This window comes from Physeter macrocephalus, chromosome 1 (genome assembly GCF_002837175.3).
Source record: "Physeter macrocephalus isolate SW-GA chromosome 1, ASM283717v5, whole genome shotgun sequence".
NCBI lineage: Eukaryota > Metazoa > Chordata > Mammalia > Artiodactyla > Physeteridae > Physeter > Physeter macrocephalus.
In genome coordinates, this window is record NC_041214.2 from 33,502,505 (window position 1) to 33,515,255 (window position 12,751).

A 12,751-nucleotide genomic window follows, 5' to 3' on the forward strand; every position below is an offset into this window, starting at 1 on the left:
TTAATTAAATGGTCGTTTTTATGCGGAAAATTTTCCCACTCCTATCCTGTGTGCATGGCCATTTCACCCCATCAGCCTGAGGCTCCATGGCCTCTTGTTCAGAGCAACTGAGCTGCAGACCTGCTCCCGGAGGGACCCCAGCTGCCCGAGGCCGCTTCCCTGATTCAGGCCGGGCCGACACCCGGAGCACAGCCCCGGTTTGTGCAAGGGGAGGGCAGAGTCAGCGGGCAGCTCGTGCTGAGACCCATCCGATGGGCCGTCACGAGCATCCTGGATATCACGGGTTTGGGCGTTGATTACACCAACCTTCCACAGTGAAAGGAAAGTGTCCTGAAGAAGGAGCACCTTGTTCTAACTCACACAGAGGCCCCAGAAGGGCTAGCACCGGGGGTCCCCTGCGCCAGAAGAGCTGCCATGTGGGGGCAGGGCTGCTGAAGGAGAGGGCCAGCTGGCCATGGCAAGACTCTCAGGGCGCTTGCCGTGGCCGTGGGGTGCTGCCTACAGCCCAGGTCTGGGCCTCAGTGTTCCAGCTACAAGTGCCCAGGTTAGAGCTTGCTATTTGGTCCCCAGAGGTGACCAGCGCCCATCGCCCCACCGTCCAGGCCAGCTTGGTTGTGAGCAGTGGGGGAACACACTGTCAAGGGGGTCTTGATAAAAGCTCGGGCTGACGGCTCAGCATTTCCACTCCCAAAGTAACAGCTACAGGGGACTCTGAAACCGTGGCCAGGGCGATCAGTCGGCAAATGGCCTTAATGCACCGTGGTGGCCCTGGCAGTGGGCCAGTCCTCCCCAGGTCAAGATGGGGACCCCGGCTGGCCTGCCCCAGGGGTCCCCGCACAGGTGTCCGTGGGCAGGACGTGGCGGTGGAGGTGGGCTCAGCTTTCTCCCGCACCCTCGCGTGCAGCACCGTGCCTGACGCCCCACCCGTGGCACCTCGACCCAGCTCCCCAGCCACGTGTGTCGAGTCGAGAGCACTGGCATGCCCCTGGTTTCCGTGTCCACCAGGCACTCCTCACTGTTGCACCGCCGTCCTCCTGCGGCTGCCGGCGGAACCCTCAGGCAGGCTCTGGGGAGAGGCATTCCCAAGTGCTCTGTAGAGGCTGGAGGGGGAGCAGACAGCGGGGACTGCAGCCAGGCCGCGCCGGAGGGACCAGCCAGCCCTGTGTCCCCCTGTCCGCCGGCTCTGCAGACAAAAGGCTGTGTGTGTGTGACTGGGCGAGAGGCAGGGAAAAGGAGAGGCCCGGAGGGACTTCCGGACAGCAAATGCGCCTAAGGCCTGGGGCCACAGACAGACAGACTTGTGGTGCTGGACGCAGCCCCAGCAGGAGCCGCCTCTCAGAGCCCTGTCCCGCCCCAGGATCGCTGGCGTGCAGTGCGTGACCGTGCCTGGCTACTCCAAGGGCTTTGGCTACCAGCCGGGGCAGAGCTTCTCTGGGGAGTTTGACCACGCCTGGAACGCCGTGTTCCTGGAGGGGAGATGGCACCTGGTGGACAGCACCTGGGGCAGCGGCCTGGTGGATTCCACCACCTCCAAGTTCACCTTCCTGTAAGTACCTCGGTTCTGCGGGGTGTCTGGTGGGTGGAGATGGAGGAGGCAGCAGGTGGAGAAGGCTGGATGGAAGGGGAAGGAGAGCTGGGGGGCCTCCGTGCGCTGCTGGCCGCTCCCACCCTTCCTCTGGTGGAGGCCAATGATAAGGGCCCAGGCCTTTCTGTCACCTCACTCTCCACTGTCTAAATCCCCCCTCTGGCTCCCCAGCGCTCCCTCCACCCAAGCGCTAAAAGCACAGTGTTTGCCCACAGGCCAAGTGCAAGGAAAGGCCGGGCTGAGAAGCTTCTCTGAGTGTCTGCAGGTTCCCATCAGGCCTTTGGCCGCTGACTGTGGTACAGTTGCCAGCATTCTCTCCTGCTTCTCCCAGACACCGGGGTTCCTCCTCCTGCTCTCTGGGCTGAATGCAGCTGAATCCCTCCTCTGAGAAAGGGGCTCTGGTTTGCGGGAAGGGGTGCTGGGGCGTGCAGGTTCCCTGTGGCCACAGCGGGGCAGGGTGGCCTGGGTTCCGGGGGCTGGAGTGCATCTGTCTTCTGAGGCTCCGGCCTTAAGCTAAGGCCATGACGCATTCGTGCTGGATCTTGGTGTCCATCAGCAGCTCAGATGCCTTTTCATCCAGAAAAATGAGAGCACGGTGTCCCATTTGTGCAGTTACAATCCTGGCAGTCCTGCACGCGGGGCAGATACCAGCGCGTGCACAGAGCCTGTACATGCAGGACGTGTTCGGTCACGCCCCTGCTTTGCTGCATCAGCTCTGGGTGCTGCTCACCTTGGGTCGAGGGAAGGCTCGCCCATGTCGGATGAGTCCCCCGTTCTCCTCCTGATCCCCCTCACTGACCCCCAGAGAGCCGTGTCTAGGCAGCCCCAGGGACCACATCCGAGCCTCCCACCTGTACAGCTACTCACATCAGGTCACCATGGGGACGGACTGGTGCACCCGGCTTTCCCTCCCTGCCCTCCCTCCACTCCACTGGCACCTGGTCTGTGGGTCATGGCTTTGCTCCCTTCAAATCTCTTTGGCTTTGAGAGCAGGGGCAGCCCATTCCCCGCCTGGTCACAGCCCCGCCTGGGCAGTGGCCTTCTCTCAAAAGGGGCCTCAGATCCTGTCTCACCTCCTATTTATGGAAGCAGCCACCGAGGGGGCATCTGCAGCACCCACGTTAGGGTTGGAAATGGTGCCTCTTCCCACTGGGTAGTGGCTGGGCCCCCCGCTAGGATATGTTAGCCCAAAGAAGGCCCCAAAGACCCGCTGTGGGCCCCCCCGCCCCTCTGCACGGCCGGGGCCTGCTCCCCCCACATGACCGCTGACCTGCTTGCCCCCTCCAGCTACAATGAATTCTACTTCCTCACCCACCCTGCACTGTTTATCGAGGACCATTTCCCGGACAACAAGAACTGGCAACTGCTCAAGCCTCCTCAATCTCTGAGGCAGTTTGAGAATAACATGTATCACAAGAGTGAGTTCTACAACAAGGGGATGCTGAGTGCCCACCCGCAGACCTCCATCATCAAGACAGGTAACCTGGGCCCGTGGGGCTGCCCTGCCGGGGCCCAGCTCGCTGGGCGCTGTATATGGGGGCTGTGCAGGGACGACAGGGGCAGCCCAGGCCGTCAGGCCATCAGGGCAGGACGCAGCCTCAGGTCACACTGGCGGGGACAGAAGCCCCTCCCACCAGCATAATCCAAGACAGGGATGCGTAGGGGGTCCGAGGTTTCCCTGGCCTGAGGGCCGCGTTCTCAGCCCGGGGTCGGGGCACCAGGGCTGGTGGGCCCGAGCTGGGGGAGTCTCTCTCAGCTCACACGGCAGGGAAAGGACTGCCTCAGACCTGGCTACACCCGCCTCCCAGCTCAGGTGCCCGACAGATGCTCCTAGACCCCTGGCAGAGAATGTGTGTTGACCCGGCTGAGCCAGGGTCTGCGTATCAGTGGCCTAAACAGCTAGTGGGCCAGCGGCAGGGGTGTCCCAGGACAGGGCACCGGGGGCTGTAGTAGGGGGGGGGGTAGCCACCGAGCTGGGTATTGGGAGCTGGAGGAGCTCAGGCATCACGGGAGATGGGAGGCCGTGCTCCAGGAAGGACACAGCAAGGCCTCCGAGGTCGGAGCTCAAGCACCCCAGACGACGGCCGGGCTCCAGGGGCGCTGCCTGGCCTCTCAGAGCTCCCTCGCCGCCTGGATGCCGGCCGGTTCTGCCCGCTGCCCTGCATCCTTCCCTCCTGAAGGCGGGACCAGCCTCTTCAGCCGACTTCCCCAGGGCTGGGCATGCAGGACCCCCGGCCGAGCTGTCCCCAAGGCCGGCCTGGACTGACCTTTGTTCCACCTCCCCACAGGGGCCACGGGCAGCCAGCTGGGTGTGTTTGGGAATTACAAGGCCTATGGAGGGCTGGGCCCCGGGGTGCCGGAGCCACAGTCAGGGCTCAGCCCAGCAGGATCAGTGCACCCCCACACTTCCTCCAAGGACTGCCTGCGGGCCCCATCTCTGCCCCCGGGGGCCTGTGTGCTCCCAGGAGAGAAGGCCTGAGCTCACCTGGTGTGAGCACAGCGGGGTCTGTAGGAGGGTCTTCGGGGGACCCCCCCCACCCCACATTCAGGACTATGGGGGCGCCCACATTAGTCCCAGCTGACTTGTCCCTTCCACCTCACGGCAGTCTCCTTAACTAGGCTGCTGAGCTCGGGAATACTTTTTCTAACACTACAAATACCTGGCAGCTCCTGCTGCTAAGATAACGGCGTGAAGCTGCCGTCTCGGGAGTGTGGTGGCTCCTCCACGTACGTCAGATGGGGACCTGCTCCAGCGGTCACAGGGCCACAGGGAGGAGTGGGCCAGGTCACAGCAGCGTCAAAACAGTGCCCCCAAGGGGTTTGCCTTTTCAAGAGACAGAGACATGTAAACACTGGGTTTCTTAATATATAGTAAACCTAAAATGTGATTGCATATTCATGAAGCATATTTATAGAATATTTCTTTGCTGGAGCTAGTTTTCTTAAAATTGGGGATGGGAAGAAAGCTGAGAGGAAAACGGATGCGGGCAAAAGGCAGGGAGGAGAGAGTGAGGGCGGCAAAGGAGGGGTGAGGGGAAGAGGAGGTCACAGGCTCCAGCTTGGTCCCCAGGGGTCGCCAATCCTTTATTTCAAGTCTACCCAGCCAGTCAACTCACCTTTTCCATGAACGCCCTGGGCCAGGCGCCCCGGCCAGGCCTGGGACGTGGCAGGAAAGGAGGCAGGCAGACCCTTCCCTGTGGCGCCCGCAGGGAGGACAGACGGACGTTACACATAACCAATTCATTACTACGGTGCTAAGTTCCCTGGAGGAGATGCAGAGCCAGGAGAGAGGCTTCCAGGCAGCTCAGCCTCACCCCCAGGGCATCAGGAAAGCTTTCTTTGCAGTCAAAACGTTACACTGAGGTCTCATCCAGGTTTGGGAGACACGGTATGGGGAAGAGCATGTGTGAGGGCCCTGGGACGTGAAGGGGTGTCCCCTGGGAGGAGGTGAGGGGATACTGTGTGGGCCCGAAGACGGTCCTGACTCAGGCAAGGCAGGAGGGGACAGGCCTCTCCACTGGCCTCCGGTTTGATGGTGAAGTGAGCCCCGGAGTGACCGGGTGGATATTTTCAGGAGCCCTCGGGCTGCCATGTGGAGATGCTGGGAGCGCTCCATGCATCAAAGGTGAATTACACAGGGACCACACAGCCAACTGTGGTGCAAGATGGAGCAGGACAGGGTCCATGAGCAGCTGAGGGCTGAGACAGCTTCTGCCCTCTGAGCTGGCTTAGATTAGGAAGTGAGGGGAGAGGAGGGATTCAACCGAGAGAGGTTGATAACAAGTTTGTTGTTCTTGGTCACTTTCCTTTGGAGGTCACCAGGTCCCATGGTGGCTGGTGGCAGTGGAGAAAGAGTGTAGACAAAGAAAATAGCACATAAGCCCAAAGAATGCCACAATTAGTGTACGGGAAAGGGAAGGGGTCAGGTGGTGGTCAGAGGGTGGAGAGAGGGCCAGGCTGGAGAGGGTGGTGGATGCAAGGCGAGGAGAGGACTTCCAGGAGGGCATGGCCAGCGGCGCAGATCATCCAAGAAAGTCACTGAACGCTTGGAGAACGGGAACAGAGGCCAGATTTCAGAGAGCTGACTGGGTGGAGGGGAACTGCAGTGGGGAGGTGTTTTGGAGAGTAAGGTAGGTGAGGAGTTGGCAGTACCTGGGAAGGCAGGGAAAGTCTTCCAGATGCAGGAGCCATGAAGAAGGAAGGGGGGAGGCTGATGGAGCCCCCATCCCGGTCCTGCTGCCTGTGTGGGGAGTCTCACTCACTCCCAAGATGGGAGGTAGCACTGAATGCAGTAGCGGAGCAGCCTGGAGTCGGGGACCTCGTGGCTGATTAGATAGGAAGTCTCAGGGACACTTGTCCCAGAGCCTGGGCATGGCTTTCTGCCTACCCAGCAAGAGCACTGGACCCCCGACTGGGGAAAGGCTACTCGGGAGCATGGAGCAGACACTAGTCTGTCTCCTTCCTTTGCGCTCATCCACGCACGGGACTGGGGAGGTGGCTGGGAGGAGGAGCAGGTGATCAGCTTCTGAGAGGAAGGCGAGGCTCTCAGAGAAGCCCTCCCCCTCCCTGCGGTCCTGCAAAGCAGGGAGGACCAGGTAGGGGAGTGCTGGTGGGCCGCAATAACCAGAGAACTCAGCCCCTCTCCCCGACAGCAGTGACCAGGACAGAGGAAGACAGCGCTGGAGGGCCAAGGGGAGAGGCAAGGAGCAGGGAAGGTGGGTGCAGAAGACCCTCCCTTGCACTCACTGACCCCATTAGAGACGTGCGGCCTGGGGTGGCTTTGGGTGGGGGGGGGGCGCAGGGAGAGTGGGGGACACGCAAGGAAGCAGCCCTGCCCCTTGAGCACAGCCTCCAGGAGGGAAACCATTCCAACCCGTTTTTAAGGTGATGTGTTGACATGACAGCTGTGATGAGGTAAGGCCCAGACGGTGGAGGGAGCAGTGTGAAAGCAAGACTTGAGACTTGGAGGCTCTCCAGCCAGGGTCTTGGGCCCTCCTTGTCCCTCGGCCCTCTCCCCTGCCCTAGAATCAGGTTGAGGCTTCGTGCAACACTCATCTGATACGAATCAAACGGGCAAGGGGAGCACATACAGCTGGGGGCAGATTTTTTTCTTGAGACCCCCTCCCGCCCAGCTTGCAGCTCTCGAAGAGAGCCACCTAGCGTGGGTAGGGGAGCCCTTCCAGAGGTGTGCTGCTTCCGGCTTATGTCGTGTTCAGTGAGGTCACACTGGTGACTTAAAACTATCGTGGTGAAGGTATTTACACCACGGAAATGGGCAGACGCTATATGTCGGCGCTTTCCCCCGCGTTGTTAATCATTTACCGGCACATCAGCGCAGGCCGGACCCCCCTCACCTGACCCCGGCTCTCTCTCCACAGCGAACGGGAAGGTCACAGTCACCATCGAGAGCTGCGCCCCGACGCTGTTCATGTTCATGCTCAATGGCAAGCAGGAGCACGGACTGCTGAGCCTCAGGAAGAACGGAATGAAGCTGGACGTGTACCCTCCGACCGTGGGCACCCACAAGCTGCAGATCTTCGCCAAGGGCAACTCGGAGATCTACAGCTCGGTGCTGGAGTACACACTCAAGTGCCACTACGCGGACATCGACGTCCGGCTGCCCGCGGAGCTGCACCAGCCCGTGGGGCCCAGCTGGTTCTCGGAGCAGATGGGCATCACGAAGCCATCCCACACCGAGCCCGTCATCTACACCAGCGACGGGCGCTGCTCCGTCAGCTTCGGCGTGGAGGAGGGCGTCAGCGTCCTGGCATCGCTGCACGGGGACGACGGCCCCGTCACCGAGGAGGCACAGCGGCGCTACATCTTCCAGCTGCAGCGGGAGAAGCGGACGGAGCTGAAAGTCCAGTTGCCCCACGCCGGCAAGTTCGCGCTCAAGATCTTCGTCAAGAAGAGGCAGGAGCCGGGCAACTACGTCTTCGTCTTCAATTACCTCCTGTGCTGCACCAACAGCAAGGTGAACTGGCCCGTGTTCCCCGAGAGCTTCGGCAACTGGGGGCAGGACAACGAGCTACTGGAGCCCCTGTCGGGCGTGCTGCCCGCCAACCACGACGTCCCGTTCAAACTGAAGCTGCACGGTGTCGCCAAAGCCCTGGTGAAGGGGCAGGACACGTGGCCCCTGACCCTGAACCGCGAGGGCTACTGGGAGGGCAGCTGCAGCACAGCCGGCTGCCAGGAGGTCTACGTCATGGTGCTGGAGAATGCCAACCACAACTTCTACTCCTACATCCTGAAATACAAGGTGAATGCCCAGTGAGGGCCGGGGCCCCGCCACCCCTGCTCCGGGCAGTGCAGAGAGCCCCAGACACCCCTGAGTCTGCATGGAATCCCTTCTAGGCCTCTGCCTCAGTCTCCCCGCTCTGCCGTGGGAGCTGTGATGTTTGTGTTCGGGTGGCCGAGGGGACAGAGGCAAAGGCCCTTTAGAAGACAAAGGTGCTATGTAAATCTAAGGTATTGTAAACTGTACACCACTGCCCAGACGCCCCCTTCTCGTGCTGATGCTGTCGTCGTTGTTACCTGGCTGGTGTGGGAAAGCAGGGATGCTGCCCGGGCCGAAAGCTTTGCCCATGATGCGGAGAGAGAAGAGGGCGTGCTCTACGAGGCTGAGTCATCCTGAATCCTAGAGCCCCTTTCAAGGAGCATCGCAGTGTTTCTCACCAACTCCTGGACCCCAGGGGAGGCTGGACTGTCATCTTTTTCCCAGACCTGACCGCCTTCCGCATTCCCGATGCCGCTTCTTGTTCTTCCAGGGTCCGAGAAGGAAGGTGTGGAGAGGAAACTGACTGCCCCCCAGCTGACTGGGGGCTGAGGGCCTCCACAATCCCTGTGTGTGCTGGGAATGTGGCAACAGAAAAGTTATGGGAGACGCCAAGGCCAGGAGCAGCCAGTGCCCGCTCTTGGTGTCCTGGGTAGGGGCCAGGAGGTGCCGGGATACATGGCAGCCCTGCCACCTGAGTCTAAGGCTGTAAGACCTCTGACTCTGCTCTCAAAGGGAGTAATTCAGTCCACTCTGTCTAAGAGCAATTCACTCGGCCCCTCCAGGCCCTCTCAGGCCCCAGCCTGCACCCTTCACAGGAAGCCCCAGGAGGCTGCTGGGCCCTTGGGGAGCCCTGGCGATAATAAAGACTTTGGGTGAAGTAGTGAGAATGCCGCAGTGCCAACGGGCCCCCACGATAACAGGGCCCTGCCAGCCCCAAGATCCCTACCACCAAAGCCACACCTGGGGGGACCTCGACCTGTCTTGGGAGCAGTTTCTGTGCTGATCGCTATCCTATGCCCCTTGCTCCCTTTCTCAGACAAGAGAGACCCCCAGGGCCCGCCTTCCGTAGGGACCGTCCAGAGCCCCTTACTTGCTCAGGCCTGAGAAGCATCGCTGCCCAGCCGGCCCTTAGCAGCACCTCGGGCCAACGTTGCCATGGCAACAGCAGAAAGGCTGGCTCCAGCAAGGGCAGCAGGAAGGGAAAAATGGAGAGGCCCCAAGAGGCCCTGCGTGGCCACTGCAGCACCATCCCAGCACATGGAGACGCTGGAGGTGGTTCCGCCTGCCCTCCTGGCTTCTCCAGCTCTGCAGCCCCTGCCTATCAGTGTCTCAGCCCCTGAGAGCCAGCACTGCCCAGCACTCTCCTCCCCACACTGTCGCTCCAAACGCCCGGGCTCAGCTACAGCCAGGGCCCCCGGGGATCCTCACAGCCTCCTGTGCCTTCCTCCTCGCATTTGTATATTCAACAGATGTTCGTGGAGCACTTAATAAGCACCAGGTACGGCGTCAGTTGACCTTTCATGCTGGGGCTACAGAGGGAACCAAGGGGCCCTGCCCTCGCCACCCCAGAGCTCAGGGTGGGTGGCAGCAGCCTCTCTTGCCCAGGCCTGTTTCAAGTTCCAGGCTCCTAACACTTCAGTCCATCATCCCCCTAGGAGCTCTCCCCCGAAAACCCCCACTGTCACCCAGTATGGACCCGGTCCAGAGAGATGTTACTACGGGGTGCCCATCCTCCACCAGGCGGGGGGCCCTGGAACTCAAGGGCAGTACACCGTGGGGGGGCCAAGCTGCCCTGGCCTGTGTCCAGCCGTCCTCTGATAGGCTCTGCCACCCAGGCATTCAGCACCGTGTCACTCATGCCTGGAAAATGCACAAAGGCCGCAGACGCAGAACCGCTGTGCACCACACCAGGGAAGCAAGGGGAGTTTGTACACCCTGAAAACAGCCTTTTCTCACCCCCTTTGATTTTTTGGGCTGAAAGGAATGTGCTGTGTTTCATCAAAATAATAAGTGCCTTCTCTGACTCCTGTCACTCCCTGTACCCAGGGCTGGCTGCTAGTCCTGCCGAGAACAACATGCGGATTTCCTTTACAAAACAATGTAATTAATCTATACATTCGAGAGCACACAAAGGATGCCGCCCAGAAGAACAGGAGCTCTGTCCCTAGACGGAGACGGAGGCCCAGCCTCTCAAAGCCCTGGGGAGCATCACCAGCGCCCCCTGCTCATTTAAACAGGCACCCCCGCCCCTTGTAAAGGCAGCTAAACAGGCACCAGCGCCCCCTGCTCATTTAAACAGGCACCCCCGCCCCTTGTAAAGACAGCTGCAGGCACAGTCAGACGACACGTGCATTTCTTCCCACTAAAGTAAAAATACATGAAATGAAATCCGATCTTCATGAATTTTTACACGCATGCTGCTCAGGGTAGAATTCGGGGCTGCATTTCGATGTCTTTTATTCAAATCCCTAGCTTTGTTTCCCGGTCGAGGCGTTCCAGCGGCCAGCGGAATGGCACGGGCGCCCCCTGGTGCCCTACGCGCGGAGCTGCGGGCGCTGCAGATCCCCTTGAGGCTGAATCTATCGCCGGGGTTTTCCCACAGAATTTGAAAAATGCAGCTGAGATGTTTATGTTAAATTCACTGAGTGCTTTCTCGTGGCTTCTCAGCGCTTCCTCGTGTATACATGGAGCACGTCGTTGCCACGCACAAGTTGTGAGGTGAGACTGGGGCCTGCCTGGCATGGCGAGACGACGTGAATGTAATAGGACTGGGGAGTATTTTGCCCGGCAATCCCGTAGGAGTGGATGGAACAGTTTGACCACACTCATTCCTGCGCCAGTGAAGGACTGGAACTGATCGAACTCAGAGAGCTTTTGCTGCAAGTCCCCAGAAGGGCATGGAGGGTCGTGGAGGGTGGGGGGAGTAGGATGGGGCAAATGGGCTACAAACACAACCGCAATTAACTTCTTTTCAGCTTGTTTCGGAAGCGCCACCAGCACAGCTGGACTCCGTTTTCAGTCTGATTGTGATCATTGTGTGTTCCCCATATGTTACATTGTCCCACCAGGGCGAACCCCTCACAGCCTGCTGAGATTAAAAGGAAATAAATAGATTAACTGAAGCATGAAAGATTTAGGCTAGACATAACAAAGTATTTCCTGTTGTTAAGCAGGAGGGACAAGTTGCCAAGAAAGTTTGTGAAATCCTCTTCTTAAAGGACGGAAAAAATAGAAAAGTTTTCCCAGTGGTCTGGGGTCTTTGATGCCACACTAACTGGAAGGACTAGGTTCTTTCCAAACCAGTTTAATTCTTGAAATACGCTCCATCACCCACAGCAAACAGGGGACCAGAATGGTATGGTCGCGTCCTTTGCTGTTGGCTAAGCATTCAGAGGTTGTCTGCATCTGTGTCCCCCGTCAGTTTATCTGAGGTCGATCATTTCTTTTCATTTGGATGAGTAGTTGGAGCTCTGAAGAGGTGATTAGTTTTCATAACGTGTGCATTGAGTTGTGTGGGCCACTGGCTGTTGAGTATGCTTTCCCCACATTGTTGCTCGTGTTGTTTTTCAATAAAATTTATATTCATTTTTATCCAACAATGTAATTATCGATCCATTCTTATCACTGTTCTCACAAGGGGGGGGAAGAACAGGAAAGAAACATTTTCATGTTCAAAGAGAACACTAGGAAAAAAAATCAATGTCCCAGCTATTTGAATGTGATGGTGAGATGCAAATAGAATGTCAGGCAAATAGCTATTTCACATTAAAGGAAACATAATTAGGTTAGCTCCAGCCCCTCTCCGGCTCACGTGCCTTTGAAGAACATGAAGGCAGTGTTCATTTCATTGAATCTTGTTTAACTTGAAATTTTTTAATTCGATCCTAATTTCTGTTTTTAGTGGGAGAAAAAAAAAATGTTCCAAAAATGCCTATCAGCCTACTTTTTGTTGTTGTGAATATATATAAATATATATTCCTTGATATACATATATTTGCAGAAACTTTCCAGCAGGTTACCTAAACAGATTATTCATAAATTAGACATTTAGGGAAATATAGAAAATGAAAATCTAGACACCTCTAAGAAGCTGCCGTAACCATGGAGACCATTCTCATAGCTGTCGTGTGAAGGACACAAAGAATTCGTGTTCCCAAATCTGGCCTCGTCACGCCCCTCACTGCTAGACCCACAAACACAAGCCCCAGCACGCTTCTCCTTACGAAGGAGGCCCACGGGTGATCTTTAACAGCAATGGTAAGGGAAAGTCAGAAGACACAGTTTCCGCATAATAGAAAGGGGGACTCTCAAATTCTTAGACCAGTTTGAAAATGCCAGCCCCGAGGCTGCAGTGGATGACCTCTAAAATCCCTTCCAGTCCAGAGAGTTTGTGATGCTGTGTCTCGGTGAACAGATGCTGGCAGGCGGTAGGCCTGGGATTGTCAGTGACGGAACATCTGAAGGGCCCTGCTGGGTTAAGAGCCTGCCCTGCAGCCCCCAGCAGACTGCGCTGCTGGCTCTTCTCTTGCCTGAGGGCAAGGGGCTGGAGAAAACCCAGCAGAGGGACCAAATGGGAAGCAACAGCCCCTGACAGGATGTTCAGGGGCTCTCTGATTTTGTGAGCAGGACTAAAGAAAACTAAAAGTCAGGCGGCAACCGGGATGCCGTCTCTTGGATGTCCCACCCGCAACCCTGAGTCAAAAGATACTGAACCAAAGTCACTACTCTCCCCCAGATTACGTCCACCTCCTCCTGGGCCCCCAACAAATGCACCCCCATCCCCTAAGTCAAACTCACAGTGGCCACTAGTAACCCCAGCATCCCCTTCAGTGAGGAAATCTGATCCATTCTGCCGTGTTCCATATTGGGAACAGTCCAACGCCGTGTGC

General features: G+C 58.1%; 1 protein-coding gene across 8 annotated transcripts in view; it reads left to right on the forward strand.

Annotated features, from left to right (window-relative positions):
* KY (kyphoscoliosis peptidase) overlaps positions 1-11,434 on the forward strand; it is a 48,742-nt gene extending 37,308 nt beyond the window's left edge. For 7 of the 8 annotated variants that reach the window (XM_007120751.4, XM_028489505.2, XM_028489500.2 and 4 more), the window contains 3 exons: positions 1,358-1,546; positions 2,873-3,063; positions 6,964-11,434. In XM_007120751.4, coding sequence (XP_007120813.2) covers positions 1,358-1,546; positions 2,873-3,063; positions 6,964-7,859 — 1,276 coding nt within the window. In that variant the 3' untranslated portion in view covers positions 7,860-11,434. The remainder of the gene's footprint in view (positions 1-1,357; positions 1,547-2,872; positions 3,064-6,963) is intronic. The other variant, XM_028489492.2, reaches the window with a different exon arrangement.
* The last annotated feature ends 1,317 nt before the right edge of the window (positions 11,435-12,751 follow it).